The sequence below is a fragment of the Eubalaena glacialis genome, chromosome 1, assembly GCF_028564815.1.
Source record: "Eubalaena glacialis isolate mEubGla1 chromosome 1, mEubGla1.1.hap2.+ XY, whole genome shotgun sequence".
Classification (NCBI taxonomy): domain Eukaryota; kingdom Metazoa; phylum Chordata; class Mammalia; order Artiodactyla; family Balaenidae; genus Eubalaena; species Eubalaena glacialis.
The window spans coordinates 176,692,475-176,718,858 of NC_083716.1; the positions used below are offsets into that span (position 1 = coordinate 176,692,475).

At 39.7% G+C, this 26,384-nt stretch overlaps 1 protein-coding gene across 2 annotated transcripts in view; it reads left to right on the forward strand.

Annotated features, from left to right (window-relative positions):
* Positions 1-25,849, forward strand: part of CERS6 (ceramide synthase 6) — a 323,409-nt gene extending 297,560 nt beyond the window's left edge. Inside the window, exons 9-10 of one of the 2 annotated variants that reach the window (XM_061201260.1) lie at positions 21,317-21,473; positions 24,555-24,707. In XM_061201260.1, the coding sequence (XP_061057243.1) occupies positions 21,317-21,473; positions 24,555-24,707 (310 nt within the window). Of the gene's footprint in view, positions 1-21,316; positions 21,474-24,554 lie in introns of both variants that reach the window. The other variant, XM_061201251.1, reaches the window with a different exon arrangement.
* The last annotated feature ends 535 nt before the right edge of the window (positions 25,850-26,384 follow it).

A 26,384-nucleotide genomic window follows, 5' to 3' on the forward strand; every position in this document is an offset into this window, starting at 1 on the left:
TATCTGTATTTTTATATTCAGCATAAATATTATTCAAGGATAGAAGAGAAAAGGAAATTGTGTCCCTATGCATATGGAATTTGTCATCCAGGATTGTACAATTTAGGAAGGAAAGGAAAAGTAGCATTTACAGAGCACCTGTTACCTGCATTGTGCTAAGCTCTGGATACTTAATTCTCACAACAACAATGGTTCCATGTAGTTGACAAATATTTACTGAGTACACACTATGTGCTAGTATTTTGTTAGGGCTTAAATATGTAGAATGAACTTCTTACCCTTAAAGTATAACCTAGATATAGCCCCAATCTTTACAATATAATTATGATTTATTTCTATGCAGTAAATATTAAGACAGAGGTTGTACAGCATGTTATTGGAGACTGTATAAGGAACATCTAATTGGGTTAGGGTAGAGGGTAATCCAGGGGTAGCATTTAGAAAATATCTTGGCTAGGTCCCCAAGGAGTTTTCCTGCTTTCCTGAGGCTCATAGAAGTAATTAACTTTGCTGAAGGTCACAAGAGTAATAGCAAGTAAAAGCTGGCACCCTTTTCATTACACGGGGATCATCGATTATCTAGCTCCAAGAAGAGATGCTTGTGTTCTACCATTTCCCCTTTAACTACCCATAGCAGACATTGCCAGTCCATCATGGCATGGTTTTTCCACTGGGCCAATTCCAGGGCCAAGAATCTTTTTCATTCCCAGTGCTCTAGGCAACCACTACTTTGTCCATTCTCTTAATTTTCTAATGAGAAAACTAATTGCCAGAGAAAGTCCTTCAGACTCAGACCCAGAGCTCTTGACAGTCATCTTCTTGCTAAATGTTTTTTCTACCGAACTGCACAGCTTCTCAGGAGAAGACAAAACAGAAACACTTAGCCATCTTCTACTTACCTGCGCTGCTCGCCTAGGTGAACAGACACTCCTTTTCCCCAGGAGAGCAAACCCATGGCATTCAGACAGCTCGTGATGCACTCACTGCTCTGTGGAGGATGCCTGAGAACTTCTTCCAGTGGTCGAGTCACATGCCACCCAAGAGTCAAATGATTGTCTGCAAAACTCTTTGTGCCAGCTGTGTGTGTGATTTTATCATTCAGTATAATAAAATATTGGGGACTTCCTGGTGGTCCAGTGGTTAAGAATCCGCCTTCCAGTGTAGGGAACGCGGGTTCGATCCCTGGTCAGGGAACTGAGATCCCACATGCCATGGAGCAACTAAGCCCACACGCCACAACTACTGAGCCCGCATGCTCTGGAGCCCACGTGCCACAACTAGAGAGAAGCCCACACGCCGCAGGAAGAGCCTGTGCGCAGCAACTAAAACCCGACACAGCCAAAAATATATAAATATTAAAAATATAATAAAATATTAAATGATGCATTAACATATACGTGTAAAAGCAAAATAGCTTCTTCTAAAACTATAAAACTTAAATGCTTTGTAAAAACTAAAAAGCCGGTGTAGTTGGCCCTCTTTACCCATGGTTTCTCCCTCCATGGGTCAACCAACCACGAATTCAAACTGCTTATTGGTTGGATTCAGAGATAAGGAACCCATGGATACAGAGGGTGACTGTACTACGCCATTTTATATAAGGGACTTGAGCACCAGAAGATTTTGGTATCCATCGGGTCCTGGAACCAATCCCCCATGGAGACCGAGAGATGACGGTATCTAAGAGATTGCTATCAAGTTGAGTGTCGATGAAACTACTCTAAAAGACCGTGAGGAAAATTATAAAAACCCAAAAGTCTTCTGCACTCATATTGCTTCCAAGTGGCTTTAAGTTTTCACTCTACTTTAAAGAAGCCCAAAGTGGAAATTGTAGACTTCGCATTTCAAGAATGGTGTATGTGAGAAAGGCCAACCAGAGAGCCAATATTCGAAAGTAAAACCCTTGGCCCTACATGAAGAAAAATTGATGAATAAAGGTGTATATGTGTGTGTGTGTGTGTGTACACACACACACACGCACATATATACATACACATACATATATATACACACACACATACACAATTTTGGGTACATATGTATCATTTTAATTATTATCCTATTTCACCTACTTTTTCAATTATTAAAACCATTCCTCCCAATTTAATCAGATAATAATGACAAAGCAACATATATGAATGTATGAGTGTATGTGTGTATGTATAGAATGTGTCATTGAACTTGCATCGGCCAAAGATATTAGAAAGCTATTTCCCAATAGTCTGGAGGGGCTGATTGTTTTTCAAAATTGCCTCTTAAGTGAGATAACGTGGAAACAATACTGGACCAGGAATTAAGAATCCTGTTCAAGTTTTCATTTTGATACTAGTTTACTTTTAGTGAATCTGATCATATCACTTGCCTTCTCCCTTCTTTTGCTACCTCCACTGTAAGCGAGTGAAGTGAGTGTAATAAAGCATTCTTTGGCAAAGAGTTTTCATGTGCATCAATGAGAGTGCACGTAAAAGTGTCTTAAGTTTAAAGCGCTAGATAGCACTGTGTCTAGCTCATTTGAAAATAATGGCTCATATATGTCGATGAGGACATGATCAGACACAGGGGGCTTTAGGTGGGGGGTTTGGATGGGGGTACTGAGGCAGAGGAGGATTCTTTGAGGAAATAAGGCTTAAGTCAAGAAGAAGTCTGACTATTCAATATAGAATAGGGAAAATTGCAAGTAATTCAGCTGCAGCATTTAGACAGAGACAGGGATTTTCTCCTGATAGCTAGCCTTTCCCTTCCAAGCTTTCAGATTGAGATGACACATGTGTGAAAACAACCCTGGCATGGCAGGCAGCATGAAGGCCATGCCACTAGTGCTAACCCACCCCACAGGTTCCTTGACTCTCACTGTGCCTCGCCCTCAGAAACCATTAAAGAATTCTGTTAGGTTCCCTTGCCTCTCTTCCTCATTGGATAATAAATGTGTGGATCTGACTCTATGCTTGGGTGAATTAGTCTAGAATATGTGCTAAGGGGATTAAATGATGGTTGTACTATCTCTTTCTCTCCCCCACTATTTTTCTGTCCCCTGTGAAGAGCTATTGCTTCCTGTGTCTGTCTTCCTTGACCTCTTTTTGACCTGATAGTATGCCAGCCACTTAAGAGGCATGAGCAATTGTGACAGAGACCAGACTGAGTAATGGGATGACAGCATCTTCCATTAGAGCTATACTCACTCTGAATGCGTCTGTAATTCATAAGAGGGTCTGAGGAAAAACACAATGAAAACCTTTCAAGACTGATTCAATTAAGAGCCTCCCAGGAGTGACTGAGCACCAACAATGGAAAATTCAATATTGGGCTCACAGTAAGACACTTCACCGCATGAATGTCCTTTTTCTCTAATGTGTAAGGAAAAAACTCTGCAGCAACCTTTTGAAAAATATGGCATTTGTTTTTTTTTTTTTTTTAAAGATCTACCCCTTTCAGATTCTTTAATACAAGTATTCATTAGGGGAGATGTGAGATTATAAAATGAATGATTGCAGTGTCTAAAACCAATTGCTCAGATGTACAGTTGAAGCCTAGCATGAAATTATCTGCATTTGTGACCCTAGGCAAGGTTGAAAGAATGGCTGTGGGCGCCAGTGACTGTTTTCTTTACCTTATAATAATGAGGAATAAAATACGCAACCCCTTCCCAAAAACTGAGTTTAGTATTAAGCAGCATTCAGGGAACAAGCTGTTTTCCTTTGCCCTTCAAGTTGCATTGTATAGTCAGTCACCATGTGTACAGTTTATAAAGGGCTTTTGAGCTGCTTACAGGGAGATATTTAATGAGATCCATTTCTGCAGCAGAACCAAAATGGGCTCCATGGGTGAATGTGAATTATTGTTCACGTCTTTAGGTGTGACGATAGCATTGTGGTTAGGTTTTTTCCCAAGAGTTTAAAATATTTATAGATTAAATCATACGGTGCTGGGGATTAGTTTCCAAATAATCGAAGGTAAGCAGGGGGAGGGAGATAAGGATGAAAACACATTGACCGTGAGTTGATCATTATTGAAGCTGCTGCTGAGCGTGTATTGAGGTGTCGGGTCTTTATATTATTGTATTTCTCCTCATGTATGGATTTGAAATTTTCAATAATAGAAGTTAAAAACCAAACTATGAAACTTAGTTCCATTTTATATACAGGATGAGAGACTCATATTATGAATTGATTGACTTAAGGTTAGCTTCTCTCTGTGAAAAATGAAGTTGGGCATGGAAGTCAAGTGTCGCTCTTTGCTAACATTTATCTGGGCAGGGCTCATTACATCTGACCAAATAGAAGCGGTGTGAATCAGCTTTGTTCTGCCATGTAGTTATTGACAGGCGGTGTGAAAAATTCAAATGACAGATGGTAGTAATTATTAAACAATAAACAATAGCAGTTCATCAGGAACCAAACAGAAAAGAGCTACTTTTAGTTTCTGGTGATGCGTCTAAATTGTCCTTTGTTATATAATCGGTATTTTAACATCGTGATTGGTGTGCTCTGCTAAGTATGGAAGTTTAGAACTTCAGAGAGTTTTGTTTCCAGCTTTCTGCTTCTCCCTAATGTTTTTTTTTTTTTCTTAATTAAAGTAGATTTACAATATTATATTAGTTTTAGGTGTATAACATAGTGATTCAATATTTTTATAGATTATACTGAACTTCAGAAAGTTTTAAACTCTGGCTTAATGTTAACTGTCATTCCTCAAAATAAAACTTGAATATATTAAATTAAACAATCCATTGAGGGGATGAACTTTGAAGCAAGCGTGGAACTGAACATTGTAACTTAGAATTTGTATCAAGGATGTTTTAAGAGGTTATAAGTCAAAGAAAATTTCATGAGGTTCTGTTTTTTACCAAGTATAAATTATCAAAAGCTTACTCAGGCTCTGGGGTATCCCACCAGGGATACAAAAATACATATGATGCCTCTGCTCAAGGAGCTTTTGATCCAGTTCTGACATTAGACAGCTAGCAGCAAAAAGTAGTAAAGAGAGGTATAAAATTTTGTGGTAGGGGCACAGTAGAAGCTTTGATTAATTCTGATCAGGGATGCAAGGATGGTTTCACTGAGGAAGTGATATTTGAGCTGGGCCTTGAGGGATAAATAGGTGGTAAATGGGAGGAAGGACAGGCCATTCTCAGGTAACACCATGAATGAAAGCAGAGAGGGAAGAACACAATATGAAATGCAATAGAATGTTACCCAGGGACTAGGTTCCAAGGTTAGGTCATATGGTAAAAATTGAGTATATATTCCTAAATTTATGATGCATGTAACAAGATGGTCTCATTTTGAAAGGCAAGTAAGGTAAGAACTGAGAGTGTCCAAGTGTACAAAGGATTCATGTCCCCTAACTCCAGCGAGTTAAGAAAGTGACAGATGGGTTAAATTATTTAAGCACATTATTTAAATTATTTTTCTTTTGTTCTCAGTTATTTTATGCTGTTATTTTATTTTATTTTATTTTTGCTAAGTACAAATAGCTGGATCCTCGGTTTTATATTATATAACACAATTGATTCTACTGTCTAACAAGGTATGAAGAGGATGGGAAACCATGTGTGAAAGAGAGGAGGTTGGAAGAGCCAGCATTTAGGGGGATGTGGCTTAAGTTCTCCAGGTCAAATTAGAAACTGATGTTGACAAGTTCAATATGGCAAAAAGAGTGAGGGAAAGATTAGTCTGTGTCCTTTTCCAAAATTTGTGCATATATGTTGCCTAAAGAGGGCAAAATCCCATGGATTTTCAATCACATATACATGATTTAAAGGCACTTCCCACAAAACTTTGGTTCTCAACAGATGAAAATAAATGTTGATCAGCCCAATTTGAAGAAAAAATGGAAAGGAATTGACTTTACTTTCTTAACTCTTTCTAGATAGCCTGAAATTTCTATGTGGTACGTATTACCTTCAGAATTAGAAAATATTAAAGCCATTCTAATTATGGAAAAATTTCATTTATCCTACAAATATTTCAAATCCTACTATTTGCCAAACACTCTACTAGGTATTTGAGACCAGCAGTGAAAAGGTAGATATTTCAGTCCCTGCTCTTACGAAGCTTTCAATCCAGGGAGGCAGATACCAGTCACACAGCTGCAGTGATGAGTACTGTGATGGCGTTCGGGCTGCTGTGAGGACCCGACCTATTCTGAGGGTCAGAGGATGATTCCCTAAGGAATGACTTTGAAGCTGCCGTCTGAAGAATGAGTCTGGGTCAGCTTGGGCACTCAGGGCTCACAGATCTACTCAGGAACTGAGAAAGTGTTTTGAAATGGTTCACAGTGATAATCTGAATTTTTAAAATATATATAATCTGGATTATCTGAATGACCCCCTCCTGACCAAACACTGCCACGTGATTTCATTACTCGCATTGTCTTTTTGTTGTTTTTGTTGTTAAAGTGTTACTTTATTTCTTGGGTTTTTGTGATGTTTATGGAATTGGTAGTTTTGTTTGTTTTTTATTTAAATTTTTATTTTATATTGGAGCATAGTTTACAATGTTGTGTGAGTTTCAGGTGTACAGCGAAGTGATTCAGTTATACATATACATGTATCTATTCTTTTTCAGATTCTCTTCCCACATAGGTTATTACAGAATACTGGGCAGAGTTCCCTGTGCTATGCAGTAGGCCCTTGTTGGTTAAATACAGAGGGCAAGGGTAAGGGGGAGGGATAGATTGGGAGTGTGGGATTGACATGTTCACATTGTCTTTTTGTTTGTAATCACCTTGCAACAAGATCTAGGTTGGGGACTAATCTAGTTAGAATCCTGTTACAGGAACTGCCTAGGTAGGAGTTGATGGTGGTAGAGAGTAGTAGTAGCAGTGTAGACAGAAGTAAATGGATTCCAAAGGAATTCAGGAGATTGACAGGGTGTATAGCCACATTGGTTATAGAGAGGATGGGTAAAGGGTGACACCACAATTTTGACTTAAGTAACTCAATGAGGGCTAAAGCCATTTACTGAAGTAAGGAGATGGTGGCTAACAGAATGAGCTCTGGATAAACCTGGTATATGTTCAGATCCTGGGTCTGTCACTCTGACTGTATGGCTCTGGGTGAATTACCTACTCACTCTAAACTCTTCTGCAAAATTTGGGGATGAACACAATAGTATGTTCCTGGAGTTATGATGGTTAATAATAGGAGTGGCAGTAGTTGTGGCAGTGGCGTTACATTTAATAGGAATAGGCCTGAGGAAAATATAAATTTGGTTTTGGAGGTGCCTCATAAATATCCAAGAGGAGGTGCCACGCAGGCGTGTGTGTGTGTGTGTGTGTGTCTAGGAGCATTTCAAAACAAAACAAAAGAAGATAGACTTGGCTGGAAAACCAACCTGAAGAAAAGAATCACAAGCATGATTTTGATCATGTGCTCGTTTGTTTCATGAGCTCAGAGGCTGGTAGTGAGATCAAAGTTCAGAGAGAAATCAAGAAAATTGTTATTTCAGGACCACAGCTTCTAGCTTGGGCAGGCACACTTTAAAGCTGTGTCACTCTTCATATCCAAAGACCGTAAATGTGACCGCTGCATTCAAGAGCAGCAGGGGTAGCATTCTAAGCATTGGTTCCTTGGTACAAGGGGCATGTAAATAACGTAGAAGTCCCCGGGTTATACAGTTAGCATCTGAAAACTTCAATCTCAGCATAGATTTTGTTTCAAAGGATGAGCACATTCTTGGCAGCTCCGAGGTTGTTGAGGACCCAGGCTTTAAGGGAAAAAGTCAGAGCTTTAAGGACAAAAAAATTGAGCTTTGACTTCACTGTCATTTGTCTTGCTCTGAGGAGAAAGAAACAAATCACAGTGGATAATGATAAAAATGCACATTAGCATTTTGTTGGTATTGCAATTTGCTTCGGTTCTGCATGTTATAGTGTTCACTTGAAAAGGCTTCCAAAGCCACTCTGTATTAGTCTCAATGTGAGATATCATCTCCTTTATTGCCTAACATCCTAATAATTTTATTTTCGGGGGCCTAATGTTCTCATTTTTTTTTTTTTTCTGTTGCGTGTCTAATGCTGCTGCTAAAACGAACATCTTGGCAGTAAACAAGCCCAAAACAATTATCATGGCACAATGCACTGAATAATTATGCCTATGGGTATACATATCACAAAGCAAGTGTGAAAAGCGGCCCTGTTCTATCTGTACTTGTAAATCGGTGTATCCAGCAGGAATACTCTGGGGACTGCTGAAGTGAGGGCCACGCCTGCTGTCAGTTTTCTTGGAAAAGGAACTGATCAAGCATCCCCCATTCTCAGCACCTAATATTCTGTAAAGTGCCTCGGCAGATCCAAAGCAGGTCAAATGCACACAATCATTGCACTCTAAGAGCTTATGCTTTAAAGCGAGAGGCAGTGAGATCATGGGAAAATATCTAAAATGAAACAGACACACATTAAGGACAAGTCATAGGAGGAGGCCAGGCATAGAAAACTGCGAGTGCAAGCACCCTGGGGTGGGAACAGTGTTGGCCTATTTCTGAAACAGAAAAGCTTGATGAACAAGAGGGAGATGGTCAGAGTTGAGGTTGGAGAGGTAGGAGAGGTCCAGATTAGGAACTTTTATGGGCCTTGGGATGTGTTTGGGATTTTATTCTTATTGCAGTGGGCCGTGATTAGAAGGCTCAAAGCAGGAGAGTGATTCAAACAGTTATGATTATTCCTGAGACCTTTCGGCATCACTGCTACACAGCAGTAGGATGGCTCCCTGCTGCCCCTCGACACCCTTCTCCTTGGGATGGATGCTTATTTGGGACTTTGCTTGCCTTTCCAGGCAGACTGATTTTCCCTTGTCTCGATATCCTAGGTGAGGAAGGGATAGTTTGCCCCAGGGCATCACACTATTTGGGGCCATTCCTAACCCTCCCAGTTAGAGAAGTAGGGTAATATTTGTATCCATATTTATATTTGCCATCCTGATGGAAGGGGCAACTTGAGGTAAGGTCGAAGAGACAGTGAGTTACTAGCTGGAGCCGTGTGAGAGTTGCTTTTCAAAAATGAACATGAAAATCTTTTATATAGTCTCCTCTGGTGTTTTAAACATAACAAACCCAGTGATATATCTTAGGAAACTTGATGACATTGACTGAATCTAAAGGGGACTCTTCTTATCAAGTAAAAATCTATCATGAACACTGCTCCCTCTTCAGCACCATGGTTGTTAAGTGACCCAAGTCATCGTAACTGGGTGATGAATCACAAACACTCACCAAGGACGCTCCATGCTGGGTGCCTAATAGATCAATTAAGTGTGTGCTTAGGGCACAAGCAAAGTGGGCCATAAGCATTTTTTTTAACATTTTTACATTTCAGCAAGAATTGACTTGACTCTCCATGCCAAAAGAGAAAAAGATTTTTAGGGATTTTCTTATTGTTTTGTGGTTTGGAATCATTTTTAATATCAATTATATGTGGGCAGGGATAAGGGCGCCATCTTCTTTTCCAGCTTTGGGCTTCTTGATCTGGTTCTGTGGACACTCTCCCTCCTTTGCATCGGGCTTTACTTATTGTCTGAATGAGTTTACAAGCTCATGCTTCAGACCCTTTCTTCGAAGGACAATTTCTGCAAAATCCTGGGAGGTTAAACATAAGCTTTGTGTAGCCCAAAAGAGGGTAAGCAAGGGGCTGGGAAGAGTGGGGTCCTCAACTATCTCTGAGTTGGGGCAGTTTGAAACCTCAAAGTTGGGGATTCTGATGCCAGGGTGCTATTGCTCTCATTAAAGTGGGCGAGGGGACAAAATTTTAAACATTTAATGCACAGCCTGGTAACTGTCATTCAGCCACACACAATCATAAATGACCTGCAGTCATCACATCTACTGAGAGCAGAAATGGATCATCAAAAGTTATTCAGAATTGTTTGTAGATTAAAAAAAAAAACAAGTACAAAAGGGAAATAGAGAACAAAAGAGGCAGTTTCCAAACTTGTGTGCACATTGGAGTCATCTGGGGACCTTTTAAAGATTGCACCACCCAAGCTATGCCCCAGACCGTCTGAATTACAGTCTCTGGAGGCCGTCACAGGCATCAGTACTGTTAATGCTCCCCAGGGAATTCCAGTGAGCGGCAGGCCTGGGAACTGCCGCCCTGCAGAGCAGCCTCATTGAAGCACGTGGCACAAGGTGGGACTCGGAGAGACCAGGTTTCTAAATTCTACAGATGAAGGGGAATTAGTTTTAAACTGGAAAACACCATTCTGATTAAAAACTGATTTTGAACATTGTCAGTGGACATGTTATATATATATATATTTATACAGACTCCAGAAATCACATGTATATTTACTCGTTAACCTAAAATATTTGCCAGAAAATTGGTATTTGTGGAGCACCTGCTATATGCTTCACCCTAGACTCTTCACCCTCACATTGGGGGTCCCAGGACAAGAATGCAAGTGGAAGGCCATGTCTTGCCATCATGTTCCAGGTGAGATCTGAGTCAAAGGAAGAGTTGGGCAGAATAATCGGGAAGGTCCATCTGACCTCCTGGGATTTTTCTTCTTGGATTTGTTTCTTTAGTACCATCTGAGTGCCATGCGAAGGATACTCGCTCATAGAAATGTGAATCCTAAAACCAACAAGTGTGGCTCAGATTCAAGTTCCCCTCCATGTGTACACCTTGGGCATTCCTAAAGGTATTCAGGCCCGACACCGAAAATTCAGCTTCACCTGTTCCCCCGCTGAGAGTGGAACACAAATAGGTATTTTTGAACTAACTTGAAAGGGTTAAAGTTTTTTAGACCATCATCCTTGAAAAAAGTTCTTAAGTGTTTTCTCTAAAAATACTACATACATGTAGAAAATCTTTTATTTTAAATTCCTAGAATCAGAAGTAGCCAATGTGAACATTTTAGAATATTTTCTTTTAATCACAATTTAATCGCATTTTATATATGCATGTATTTACACATACATATGAAAACTGGAGATCATACTGCATATGATTTTAATATGATCTTTTCACTTTTCATTAAATTGTGAGGATTCTCCCATGTTGTTAAATAGAAGAGATGATTTTAATGTATGAATAACATTCTACCATACAGATACACATTTTAACCATTTATTTGTTTCTTTTTTGCCATTAAAAACAGTATGTTTTTAAATTTGTTAACAATGTATTTATTAAAGATAAAGATAGATAACTGGAAAAGTAAATTTATGAGGATAAACAATCATTTAAAAATATTTATATGTATGGCCAAATTTTCTATAAAGATTTCACCAATTTACACTCTGACCAGCCACTTACAAGAGCGTTGCTTTTATTTTATTTTTGGCAGCACAGTGGTTTATCTTCTTCTTTACATATATTTGATAGTTTAATTGTATAAGCTTCAGGTATACAGCATTATAGTTTAACATCTGTATACACTACAAAATGATCACCACCACAAGTCTAGTTACCATCCATCACCATATAGTTGACCCCCTTCATCCACTTCACCTACCCGCTTCCCCTCTGATAACCACTAATCTGTTCTCTGTATCAAGGAGTTTGTTTGTTTGTTTTTTTAAATATGTCAGCTTACTTTTTTTTTTTTTTTAAACTTTGGGTTTATTTTATTTATTTATTTATTTATTTATGACTGTGTTGGGTCTTCGTTTCTGTGCGAGGGCTTTATCTAGTTGTGGCAAGTGGGGGCCACCCTTCATCGCGGTGCGCGGGCCTCATTATCGTGGCCTCTCTTGTTGCGGAGCACAGGCTCCAGACGCGCAGGCTCAGTAGTTGTGGCTCACGGGCCTAGTTGCTCCGCGGCATGTGGGATCTTCCCAGACCAGGGCTCGAACCCGTGTCCCCTGCATTGGCAGGCTGATTCTCAACCACTGCGCCACCAGGGAAGCCCCCAAGGAGTTTGTTTTTATTTTGTTTTGTCTGTTTGTTGTTATTTTTAGATTCCACATATGAATGAAATCATACAGCATTAGTCTTTCTCTATCTGACTTATTTCACTTAGCATCACACCTTCAAGGTCCATCCATGTTCTAATCAGTATAAAGTTTGAAGATTATTCTCAGTAGGAAACAGTGTATGAAGTTAGGGGTGTCTGAGTTCAAAGAAGTCAGAGGCAATTAACACAATCTTAAATACAGTAAGTTATAACAGTCTAATTTTCACAATCACAGAATTTCTAAGGAGTTATTTGCTTGCAAGAAATGTCAAATAATATGTGACTTGAATAATAAATGTTTACTCATTTAATAAAAAACGAATAGTTTACTCTTCCAAAAAAAAAAAGGTCCATCCATATTGTCCCAAATAGTAGGATTTCACTCTTTTTCATGGTTGAGGGATATTCCATTGTGTGTGTGTGTGTGTGTGTGTGTGTGTGTGTATACACACCACATCTTCTTTACCCATTCATCTATTGATGGACACTTAGAGTGCTTCCATTTTGCATTTATCTTTTCAAAATAGTGTTTTCATGTTCTTCAGGTAAATACCCAGAAGTGGAATAGCTGGGTCATATGGTAGTTCTCTTCTTAATTTTTTGAGGAACCTCCATACTGTTTTCCATAGTGGCTGCACCAGTTTATAGTCCCATCAACAATGTTCAAGGGTTTCCTTTCCTCCACATCCTCTCCAACACTTGTTACTCCTGTCTTTTTCCTGATAACCATTCTGACAGGTGTGAGGTGATATCTCACTGTGGTTTTGATTTGCATTTCCCTGAGGATTAGTGATGATGAACATCTTTTCATGTACCTGTTGGCCATCTGTATGTCTTCTTTGGAAAAATGTCTATTCAGATCCTCTCCCCATTTTTTAATTGAGTTGTTTTGTTGTTGTTGAGTTGTATGAGTTCTTTATATAGCTTGGCTATTAAACCTTATCAAGTGTATGGTTTGCAAACATCTTCTCCCACTCAGGTTGCCTTTTCGTTTTGATTTTATTGCATTCTTTGTTTTAAAGTCTGTTTAGTCTGATATGAGTATAGCTACTTGAGCTTTCTTTTCATTTCCACTTACATGGAATATCCTTTTTCGTCCCTTCACCTTCAGTCTCTGTGTGTACTTACTTCTGAAGTGAATCTCTTGTAGACAACATATAGATGGGTCTTGTTCTTTTATCCATTCAGCCACTCTATGCCTTTTGATTTGATAGTTTAAACGTTTTCTCTTTTAATTTAATTTGTTAGTTTGAACATGTTCAAACCCACAGAGAGTTTGAAAAAAATATATAATGAATACTCATATACTCCCACCTGCACTCATCAACTGTTACCCCTTGCAGTACCCATTGCATTTCTTTTACACACATGCATTTCTCTTACATTTGTCAAATCATCTGAAATTGGGTTGCAGATGTCATGACACATCATCCCAAAAACTATGGCATACATATCTCTTGTTTTAATTTTGTATTCATTGGATTATAAGCACAGTGGAACATTTCATCCATGTTTTCATAAGTCATTTGTATTTGTATTTCTTCTGTGAACTGTCTGTTCATATCCTTTGCCAACTTCTCCATTGATGATGTAGCACTTTCATCATCAACATCTATGATGCATGTGAGTGAAAGCTGCATCAAATGCTACCCAAATACCTCTCAAACCTCCTAACAAGGTGCTAGGCCCAGTACACACGGATAGCCAATGGTGTGTAAGAAATTTCCCTTGTGATTTAAGGTGTGGCCTTGGCTATTGCTATTTCTGTCAGTGAGGAGAGAAGTCTTATATTCATCTCACTGACTGTAAACATTCTATTCATGGCCAGGGACTATGGAAAGAAGTAATTGAGGTTGAATGGATAAGCACAGTTAAGCACATTATAACTAGTAAGAGCAGAGAGAGTGTCTTGTCCTGTCAGTTAAATTGTTTTTTTGCCGTTTAGATGAAGCCCCCTAGGACAGGGGTCCCCAACCCTGGTCCGCGGCCTGTTAGGAACCGGGCCGCACAGCAGGAGGTGAACAGCGGGAGAGCGAGGGAAGCTTCATTTGCTGCTCCCCATCACTCCCCATCGCTTGCATTACCCCCTGAACAAACCCTATCGCGCCCTCCAACCCCGTCCGTGGGAAAATTGTCTTCCACGAAACCAGCCCCTGGTGCCAAAAAGGCTGGGGACCGCTGCCCTAGGACACTGTATACTGTATTCGAAGATAAGTTTTACCAAATAAAACCACTGTCTGGAGGGCCACTATCTTGATATGTTTGCAGTTGGGATTTCTGCAAAAGAACTCTTTGCTCTCCAGCTCCTGAGTCTGCACACCCTTGCTGAACGACTGTCCTGGGACCACCTGAGTCAGATGGGGTTGTGGGAGGGAGGCCTCTGGGTTTGCTGCATTTCAGCCGTCCTTCTCTCCAAGGCAGGCTTTGTATTTCTTTCTTCCTCAGTAAATTGTTAGACTACGTACCTGCGCTGAGTTTGCCAGCAGATAAATCACACCCGGCAGATTCCCTGCCTGGCAGTGACAGGTGGAAGAAGCTTTTGAGTTTCAGGCCCTGAGCTTTGCACAGCCATTTCCCCCTCCTAAGTTCCAGGGCACAACTATTTGTCTTGTGGCTCTCTTTTTATTAGTGTAACATGTAATCCCAGAAATGGTGTGGTATTAAATGTCACGCAGAGTTTGTGCAAGGCCTGGTCCTGATTCAAGTTACAGATGTGAGCAGTGCCTCAGGGAAGCAGGTCCCCTGTCTCCTCGTGCCCTCTGTCTGCCCGTTTCCCATCCGCCCATTCGCCTTCTCTCTCTTTCCTTTCCCCTTCCTCGTTTCCGTTTCTTCCTGCCCCCAAGACAAGATTTGCAGGTATTGCCCCCATAGTTTCCAGAAGCTCTCTCTTATATCTTGCAAAACACATTTCTTCCACAGAATCATGAAATAAGAAGGTAACAGGAGAGTGCAGAGATCAGGCAGGTTTCACAGTTCTTAGGCCAGTTATTAAGCTCTAACAAAAACAGGGAATTCTGACAAAAACAGCTCCAAACATGCCAACAAAGCCCCATTCCAGGGACAAAAGCGATCAAATGTGCTTATGATGTGTGTTCAAGTTGGCCTCTCTACCGTCTCAGAATCTCCACACCCATAACCACGAATGAACCTAGAGAGCTGCTTCCTTTGTTCAGAGGGAATAAAAGCATCTGTCTTTGGAGGCAGCGCTGTGAACAGACCTATCCCAGAGAGGCAGGGACCTTGCCGCCACTGGGACGCCCTGCTCTGCCCTGCGAGCAGCTCTCCTCCTCGGCCCTCCCAGGAGCCAGCCATCCCCTACTCACATAAAACATGCCAGCCTGAGGGGACAGAGGGCACCAGCTGGTGTGACCACAGACAGGTTCCGTCAGTCACTGCCTTCTTTTCTGGAGCAGGAAGCTGGGACTTTGAGGAGAACCACATATGGCCAAGCCAGGCCGCCCCTGTGTGGCTCTGAGACTTAGTGAGCTGGCTTTTGGGAAACCCATCCAGCTCTGCGAAAATCTGTTGCCCTCTTTGCCCTAGTTAAGACCTTTAGAGGCTTCTGTTAGTACTTGGCTATCTATTATCATTCTCCTATGGTCTCCTCAAATTTTAACTTAAACTGATATTTATTTATGGGATTATATACATGTTATACTTAAATATTCATTACAGAAATTTTATGGAATATGAAATACCGCAAAGAAGAAAAAAAAATCTCAATCCCATAATTCTGAAATAACCACTGTTCATAATTTGATGTCCTTGTTTCTAACATTTTATATGCTTAAAATTACATCATTTTCTTCACCAAAATGCGATCATTCTGCACATACTGTTTTATAGCTTTGTTTTTCTCATTTAACATTGTACTATAAGCATTTTTCCATTTCATTAAGTATTCTTCTGTAACATAATTATATTGGTTACAGAATATTCCATCTTCTGAGAAGGTCATTGTTTATTCATCAGTACCCTATTTGTAAACATCATCTAGGATGTTTCAAGTAGTATGCTACTATAAATAATATTTAAATGAACATCCTTATGGCTAAATCTTACAAATCCCTGAAATTCTTCCTTAGGACAAAAGGTTGGAAATAGAATCATAGACTCAGTAGGTACGTACATTTTGATACATGTGGTAACATTACCCACTAAATACAATATGCCAATTTATATTCCATCCCCAGCTCCCCAACTAGATTATGAGTTCTTTGAGGCCCACGAATATGTGTCCCCAGCAGTGGGGACAGTGTTGGGCATACAGTACAAACCTGTGCTTCAGTTTCTTCATCTGTGAAATAGACGTAATAATACCTACTTTGAAAAAAAATGGAATTTATCACATAGGGTTTATTTCATGAGGATTATGCATTAGCACATTAAAGCCTGAGCCCAGTTCCTGACACATAAAGCTCAATAAATATTAGCCTAGTGTAGGAATTCTACTCTATGGGGATTCTTCTGTATGAGGTGTTGAAAGGATTAAGTAAAACAATGTATATAACGTGTTTGGGCCAGTGCTCAACACATACTAATTACTCAATAAAGAGCAGTTATGGGGACTTCCTGGCAGTTCAGTGGTTAAGACTTCGCCTTCCAATGCAGGGGGTTCGGGTTTGATCCCCGGTCAGGGAGCTAAGATCCCACATGCCTTGCAGCCAAAAAACCAAAACATAAAAAACAAAAGCAATATTGTAACAAATTCAATGAAGACTTTAAAAATGGTCCACATCAAAAAAATCTTTTAAAAAAGAGTAGTTATTGAGAACCAGACAAGTCTGTTTTAGGGGCACGTAGGCAACAAAGAGGAGGGTTGAAAGTAAGTATGTTGGAATCAGGATACAGCCCGAAGGACATGTTCTTCGCTAGGGAAACTCAGGTTGGGAGATGAGGAACATAGAAAGGCAGACCAGGCAGTGGAGGGGTTGGGAACTCAGGCAGACAGACAGCAAATGGGGCACCAAGAGGGCAGTGACTCATTTTGAGAAATAATCCACCCCAGCCAGGAAGTTACTAGTGACAAACTTCCTGTGATATAAGGGATCAATGTCTAAGTCTGGCCAGGCTGTGACCTAAAAGTAAAAATAAATGAATTGATCCCCATGTCTTACTCAGATAAGAATATGACAGAACTGATATGCCCATTGCTAGAGGAAAGACAGATGGTCCCTCCGGGTTCAAGTTCAGCTTCCTTTCAGGGATAGAGAAGCTACTTCTGTGTCTGCTACAGACTGCGAATCTATTATTCGAGATAATTAGGCATCCAGGCATTGTGAGCAAGGTTTTCTGCTGTCTAGCAGCCTTGACTACCCAACACTTGACCAAATTGTTCTTAAGTCTGGAGCTTAAATATAGTATTAAAATGAGACTACTCTGACTTTTCTTTGCTTAAGAAAAAGTGGCTAAACTTTTCTGCATGAATGTATACATTCCCCTCCTCCTATCCCCACATAGCCTATATATACATATTTCTGTGATAATCAAATTTAAGATGAAAAATCCATGAAGGGTAAGCCTGAGCAAAAGTAGCTATAGGGCAAGTCAAATTAAATTCTTATGATTCATTAAACAGCCATTAAAATAACCCATCAGGGCTAAGCTATTGGGGTGGTAAGTGGTGCATCTTTACATCACCAGTGAATTGCTTGGAGCTTTGCCCTGCAGGCATCGTTTCTATTGGGAATCACGCAGGACGAAAGAAGCAAAGACGGGAGCCTCTTCATTCCATTGTTGGGGAAGATTCTTAGAAAGGAAGGTGTAACCTGAAGATGGAGTGATTTCTGTGCTGGGACCCAGACTTTGGCAGAAGGTTCTGGCAGAATAGACCTGCTTGAGCACGCTTTGTACATGCGTGATGCGCCATCTAGTGGTTAAGTGACCCTAACATTAATGAAAAGGAAAATGGTCTTTTCTGGCCCCTTATGTTTCCAAACTCTCCACCACTTGATTGGAGTAACAGGAGGAGGTTTGATGCTGTAGGCTATTTTGGGGGAAGAAAAAAATCTATTTTCTTAGAAGACATATATTGACCCCAAATTAGTGGGGGGGGGGGGTAGAAACACTGATATTATAGTAATTATGCAAGCCAGAGGTTGCAAATTGGCAGTGTTTGCCCCAGAGTACTTTTTTCCATTTTAGTTTATTGAGGTATAATGCACACAGTGTCGTACACAAATCTTCATGATACAGTTTTACATTTGTAAAATTTTGCATATGTATAATCTGCATAATCACCACCTGAATCAAGATAGAGAATGTTTCCAGCATGCCAGCAGCCTCCCTCCTGCCCTGTCCCCTCAATCCTCCCTCAGAGATACCACTCTTCAGAGCCCTGTCACCATAGATTTGTAATGACGTCTTTAAAGTATGTACTCCTAACCCTAACCTCTGGGAAAGGATAAAATCCTGTAATCACTATTTTAATAGTTTGCCCAAAAGGGGACAGTTTTCTCATCAGAAACATTCTGTGGCTAAACAAAGGCGCTATTTCCTGGGTTTGCTGTTTTTCAGAATCCAAGTGGCATAATGTCTCTCTCCTCAATCTCAATTCCTCATATATTGTTTTCCTTACCAAGCTTCTCACTGAGAGATATAGCTCTTTGGTGCACTGATTGTTTTTTCTCAATTGTCTCTGCAGGCAGCCAAGTCAATTTCCAAAGAAATCCCATTACTTTTGAGTGGCATTTCAGAGGTGCCACTGATTGTCATGGCAAAGCCTGTACATTCTGATGCAGTGTTTCAGAAATTAATGTGAATATCATGTCACCAGCGACTGCATGACACTCTATTCATAATAAGCCGAGCAAACTGTAATGGTGAGAAAGGTTCTCAAACCTATAATTCAGCAAAGGCTAATTTATAATGCGTAGCATCACGCAGTCATGGTTGCCATTTCTACAGGACCTCTTTCTGTTCAAATGAAACTAAATTCCCTCTGAAGGTCAACATGTTTAATATGTCAAGAAGCAGAGCTGGTTCTGAAATAAAATTATTGTGATTATTCCCGAGTTGTCTTGTGCATATCTATTTATTTGATTACTGAACAAACACACAGTCAGTCAGCCATCAGGTCCAGCGAGCAAATTACTTCGCAGTGTTTTGCAAGGTGCTGGAGATAGAAAAGCATAAGGTATGTAAGGCCTCCCTCGCTGTCTTGGAGTTCACCTTTGTTTAGACCTGTTGTCCCGTGGCCTGCAAACTGTGTATAAAGACATGGCTGCCTCTTGGGATAACAAACAAGGCAGGAATATAGGCATTATCCTAACTTATTCCTTTTTATAAATAACTTGTATTTTGTCCTAATTATTTGTCATGGATTTGGAAAAGAGAAGAATATAAAGAAGAAAATACAAAATTCCCTAATCCACCAAAGAAAGTCTATAATGGCTTTAATTCCTTCCAATGAATTATAATTCTCTTACTTTTTCTGTGTGTATGTGCAAATATATATTTATTTTATGGAACTGAGATATTACGATTTTTCTCTATCATAAGAAACTCTTGAAACATGTTTAATATTGTGAGTGACTTTATAATTTGTGGAATATCTTCATAGTTTTTTAACCACTACCTGTTATTTGAGATTTTGATTGTTTGCTGTTTTTGAAATAGTTACAGAGATGTAATGCCTATTATTTGAAATGAACTCTGACTTTTTACCATACTTAACAGCCAGAACTACCAGAATAGGGTTAAATAATAATGGTGATGCTGATTGTCCGTGGTTTGTTCCTAATTATAAAGTCAGTAACTCTGGTATTTGTTAAATATTATGACCACTGCTGAGTTGAGCTGGATAAAAATCATATTAAGTGCTTTAAGTTCCAAGTTTTAAACATCAGCAGTGGAGAATTGAACATTGCCAAATGTCTTTCAGTGCAGTTGGAATAATTAGGTTTGTACCAATTTGGCCTATGGACGTGTGATAATTATATTAGTAGATTTCCTAATGTTGGTCCCCCTCCACCAGCATGAATACTACTATATCATAGAGTAATATACTTTTAATGAATTGTCAAATTCAGCTCCATACTATTGATTTTCGGATTTTAAATCCATGTGTATTGAGCATTGTTCTTGAGAGATAACTAATACGGTAGGGTTAGAGACACACTCTGTCTCATTCTGGTCTATGAATGCAGGTTGCTGAAATTGGGCATGGGGAACCTGTTTATGTCTATTATTCATTCTCCTTTTTTTCTTTACCTCTTATCCCAACTCAAATAAATGTGTTTTTTTTCCTTTTGTGAATTCACTAAGTACTTTTCTTAACCTCTCTCAAAGCATTCATCACACTCATATTAAAATTTTCTGTATATGTGCCTTCTGTTCTTGTATGAGTGGTCCGTGTCTTACATTCAAGAGTTTTCCATCCCTCCCCCTTAGTCACTGATTGTTGTCCACCTAACCTCTCCTGAGGGTCCCGGCAAAGCACTGCAGGGACAGTTGGTGGAAATACACTACGATGAGTTTTGTCAGTCCACTTAGATCTCCAAACCAGCCCATCACTGAGCTAAGGAGGAAAGCAAGAAAGTGAGAGTAATTCCAAAATTCTGTGGCTACCGTGCTTCTGTGTGGCAGCAGTATGAGTCCAGAAGGCATGAATCAACTTCCATAAGGCTTAGGAGCAGATACAGCAAGGATGAGAGCCAAGCACTGAAACCAGCCGTCCTGTATCTGCCCCAGGTGGCTGCTCCATCCTGGTCCTGATGGTGGATAACAGAGGGAACCAATTACTTCAAATACTTTCACCTGCCTCAAGTACATACTCTTACAACTAAGTATATTCATTATATTCTAATAATTAAAAAAAAAAATCCTTCCAACACTCATCTCAAGACATCACTTCAATATGATATCTTTCAGTTGCCAGTTCTTTCCCAGGGGAAGGCTTACAAAATTCAGAACCCAGTACCGGCTCCGCTACTAGACTATAAACCACTTGAGGACAGGGATGAGGTCTTAAGTATATTCTAACTCACTGTGCTAAGCATACAGTTTAAACTTAACTAGTGTTTCTGGAATTAATTACTCTTTTTTTTCTTGCAATGTAATGTTATTAAATGGTATTCCTCACACTTATTTAAAGGCCAAAAGCAACTTCAAGGATGATACAGGCCTTTTAACCAGTAGTGAGAAATAGAATCAATTGAAAACGTAATGAAAATTAATGGAAGAAATGACAACAAAAGTGAATGGGAGCATAAGTACACTATTCAAGCTAGAATCCAAAGGAATGTTATGCCACCAGGGGAATCGTTCCGGTGATGACTCTTCTAAGTACCTTGTCAGCCTTCAGACCATCCTTGCAGGGAGTAGTCAGTGGATATCATTGACTTTGTGCTTCTTTGCAGTAACTAGAGTTCCTTTGAAGGCAAAGTGAAAAGCTGTGTTCAATGATTACTTTCTCCTTTTCCTTAGGGTGTTAAATACCACATTATTTGAAAGTTGGGAGATTGTTGGACCTTACCCTTCCTGGTGGGTTTTTAACCTACTGCTGTTGGTAATACAAGGCTTGAACTGCTTCTGGTCTTACTTGATCGTAAAAATAGCTTGCAAAGCTATTTCAAAAGGCAAGGTAAGATAAAACTCACCCTTTCTAATATGTCCCAGAAAATTATGGTTTTGTGTTCTTCTAATCAACGAGAACATTATTTATTATTTAGAATTTCATCAAAACTGTTTTTTCTCCTTCAAGGTTTAGCATAACCTCTTTGAAACACAATACAAACTTTCATTTTCTTCTGTTGATTTTTTTACACGTAGCATCGCTTTGCTGAATGATCTGCATTTATAATTTTAGATTCAGTGGAGGTATATTATTTGTTGTGTTCCTACTCTCCCTTTCTCTGTCTCCCTTGGTCCTCCTCTGATTATACTTATACCAAACAGAAATTTAATAATTCTTTCATTTTATGAGAAAGGGTTGCTTGATGCAGTATGACCATTTATGACTTTGTCAGTAAAAATTTAGTTAAATCCCTTTGGTTAAAAATGGGCTCATGAAGCTGATTTGAATAAAGCTTCCCAGACCCCAAGCCCTCTGTGTAGAGCAGTGACTTTTCTGGAACGTTCTCTGTGACATTTTCTTACTTTCGTTGTTCGTTCTCTTCCTTCTGCCAACCTGGAAGTCTGGGAAGTGGAACCCTTTACATGTAAGTTTCTCACGTCTCTCTCTCTCTGTGCCAGTCCTGGGTCCCACGTTAGCCCATTGGCGGGGCACTCCGATGCTTTTGTTTCCATGCTTATTGTTCTGTCTAATCTGTTGGCGCTGCCTGGAGGCTCTAACCGAGGTGTGGCTCCCACCAGCTGTGAGGGATGCTAGGGACAGCTCAGTGACCTTTTGTGTGAGCTTTCATTCTGCTAAATTTTGCATGATCCAACGGAGGAGATGGATCTCTTTCATTGGTGTTCAACATGTCAGCTAAAAAACAGAAATAGACCAAAGTGAAGTAGGAGAAACAGAACTAAGTTGGGGAGAGGATCAACGCGGTCCAGAAGGGAGGCCAGAGCATCGGCTCTTTGCCAGGGCTGCCCTGGGCAGCGGGGCAGCACGTGACCGCTTTGTGAGCCCCTTCCGCCGGGGCTCGGGACATCTAGTCACGTACTATGAAGCCAATTCTCGGCATCAGCTCCTATGTAAATACAAAATATTTTGAGCAATGAATTGTTTAAAAGCAAAAGTTCATTTTTTCTCTGTGACCTCGTACTCTTTAAAATGAGCATGTATTTCTATTTTAAAAAACGCTCCTGTCCTCATTTGGATACAAATTAAATCAATGTGCACAATACTGTCAATATGATAATGGTAACTGAAGATGCAAGGAGGCTGTAGATTAGATGATTTGTGTCCTTATTGCATTGCTATTTCCACCAGATACACTGTCTTCTCTCTAGTTTACTCCTTCAACTTTATTAGGAGACAGTCAATTTTATTTCAGATCTCAAGCTTCAGAATATCTTAACTGCCTTTGCTGTTCACCTAGGACAGTAAGATTCATCTTTGGCCATGAGTTATGGACTCTATTTTCCTGTGGGTTATTTTGGGATATTCTAAATCATTCCTTTCTTTGGAGGTAACATAAGTATAGATTTTTTTTCCAAATGCAATTAAAAATAATCTTACTAAGCATGCAAATGTAAATTAATCGCTCTCTGAAACTGGAGTTTTCTTTCCTATTAGCAGCTTAATTTATGACTAATGGATTTCTAAACGTAGTAGAGCTTTTTATTCTAATGCTGTCTTTGTGACCCATTTTTTTTGAAGTTAAAGTATCCTTATAATCTAGTCATTTTGGTGTTTCAGTATCTAAATCTTCTTGGAGATGGTCCTTGTGAGTCTCATCTCATCTCAAGGGCCATTGGAGTGAGGTCCATTTTTATGTATTTACTTAGTCATCTCTGCTTAGGCTGGAGCAGCAGTGCTCAGCTCAGGACTCTCTCCTGTCCCCTCCCCACCCCACCTGACGGAGGTGACGTTCTCCTGCAGTGATGGTGGCTTCTCAAATTGGGAGGGCAGTGGATTCCAGGGTTCTCCGGTTGGGCGGTAGCGGTGACAGAGAGGATGAGATGTGGAACCCAGTTCATTCTGAAAAGCCTCCCAGGAGATTCTGCCAACTTCCCAACCCACCTCTTAGAGAATCATAAGGAACTAGACTGGGAAACTTTCTATAAAGCCAAGCAAGCCACCAGGTCCCTATTGCTACCCCTCTCCCCCACCGCTTAGACAACAAGTAAACAGCACACAGTTACTCAAAGGTCTTAAGGCCTGTGGGGTAAAAATGTTTACCATGATGTAGACATAGAGTAGGAGGTTCAAACTCTTTCAATTTTAAAAGCAGTAGAGTATTTCTGTAATTTCTTCCTACATTACCTCCTTGTGAGACAGTATGATTTTTTTTCATCCTTTATGGTAACATATAGATTTATATCCTGGTGCCTTACTCATGACTTGTAGAGTCTGAATGGAGGAGGGAAGAACCCTGGAATGATGGGAGCCAATTCATGATGATCGAGCCAGTAGATTTTTCTTGGGAAATATTTTCAACTAGACCTCACCCAGCAAGTGCCCCAAATGCCTCCTGCTGCCATTAGTTGTTATGTGGTATACGAAACAAAATTTCTACTTAATTCTAGCAGACAAAAAAGAAAAATTAAATCATCAAAGAATGCATTAAACAGCCAAATAAGAATGATGTTTTAGTGAACAGAGCTAGTGAATATCTCCATTAGTGTAGTTAATTAAGAGCTGACTTTAAATGATTCTCAAAGAGAATGTGTTCATCAGAGAATAAATGGATCCATTTGTACCAAATTCCTATAGTGCCCTTCCAGTAGTACCATATGCCACTTTGCCAGTAAGAGTGGGGTTCATGGTCTAGTACATTCTCAATATCCAAAGGTACCTTAAGGAAGTCAACAAAGCTAGCCCCCTGTGATGCCTAAATCCACCTACATTCCTTGATAACTGACTTAGTCGCCCAAATGTCTATCTCCAAAGAAGGGGAACTTATTACTATGGCAATGTTCCTATCCTCTTTGATTTTTTAAATATTTAGATCTGTTTTTCTTCATGTATGATTGTGCATATACTTCTGAGCATGCCATACCTTAACGGTTCCTTCGGAGCTGGCTGCACTCACCTTCTCGTATTCCACAGGTGTCCAAGGATGATCGAAGTGATATTGAGTCTAGCTCAGATGAGGAGGACTCGGAACCTCCAGGGAGTAACCCTCATGCTGCGACCGCCACCAATGGGACCAGTGGTACCAACGGGTATCTCCTCACTGGCCCTTGCTCCATGGATGATTAATTACTCAAAACTACAAGTCCCAAATAAAGTGAACTGTTTGTTCCTGGAAGTATTTAATAAGTTGCAAATGCAGTTCCTTTCATAATCTCTCAGCACCAGAAACAAAAATTAGGATTATCAAAGCATTTTGAATAGTGCACTGCCATATGTCCTGTCTGTGAATGAGAAAGAATTACCATTCTGTATATGTAGGCATGCTTTATGTAATTGGCACAAGGGAACAGTATTTGCATTTGTACTGTCTTAGAATATTATTTATTTTTTTGTATTTGTTTGTGAATCTGTGGACAAAAGAGGGTTTCCTCACTCCTTTTACTCTCTGGGTTCATGACAGTGAGGGAGACGCTTGATCTGCTTCTACCCCTTTCTATTCCCCTAAGCCAGTCCGCTAGGAGCATTAGCTTAATTGGTCACTTAGAGCAAGCAAATCCCAGTGCAGGATTCTCGTACAGCTCCAAATAGGTTTGCTTTCTTTGTGTTACAGTGCCTGTTTCGAAATGGCCTGTACAGTCTCAGTGAGCTTTCTCCCAGTGTAAAGTTGAAACAGGGTGAGCTCAGTTTTGTAATTGTCACTCTTCGTGGTCAATTAGCTGTTCCAATTAAAGACTGTGGTTATTGGAGGACTTAAAAAATTTGTTGTGTATTAAATTGCTTTGGATTAGATGTCATTTCTTATTCACACAGCCAAGATTTCTTCAGTGAGAATGGCAGCTAGCTGGGGATTAACTTTGGAGGTTACAGAGATTTTTTAATTCTCTATTACGGGGTCAGTGCTCTGGCTCTGAAGGAAGACTTAAGGTCATGGTTACAAACAAAGAAGTCACTCTTCCTACTGGGAATTTGTCCCATGATCTGAGAATAATACAAAGAGAGCAGCAGATTTCAACCAGGTTTTACCACTACCCCTGTAATTAGCGCCATCTTTTGCCATGTCATGAAAAAAAGAAGCTAAGTATATTTTGGGACAGAAAAAGGAGACTTCCAAGAGTTGGCAAAAGTCACCTCTAATGCAAAGCACTTTACTGCAACCAGCTTTCAAGAAAGTGCCCTATCTAGTATTTGATCTTGATGTTTTTATTTTTCTGAGCAAAATAAAGCCAATGGGAGAAAGACCATTTTACCCTTTGTCTTTTCTCCTTAAACATAACCCATAACATAACAGAATTTCCTGTTACTAGAAAATTTCCTGTTACTAGTGTTACACTCTAAGTCCTTTTGTTTGCTTCTTTGAAGAACTTGCTCAGTTTCCAGGAATTTTTGTTCAAAGGGAACTATTTCCAGAAAAAAAACAATAAAAATTCTACTCAGCAATCAGAAAGATTACTGAAAAAATAAGTTTCCATAGTCTCCTACAGGGCAGTGTTATTTATGTATAGATAAGAAAACCATACACATAAACCAAAGATTTTATCTCTTTTCTTGAAACCAACTTTTAGTAAGAGGGAATAAAAAGGTATTATAAATACTTATTTCATAAATCAGAAAGACCATCTTCTAAAAAAAGAGTCCCAAACCACAATGCAGTGATATCAATGTGCAAGTCAGGGCTAGTGAAGGGAACAACAAAATACTAGGAAGTGCATGTCCTGCTCAAAACCATTCATATTCAATTCAGTTTTTTTAAAAAATTGAAATAAAGCTTTGTGCCCACAGTGTGCAACATGAGTGTTAATACTT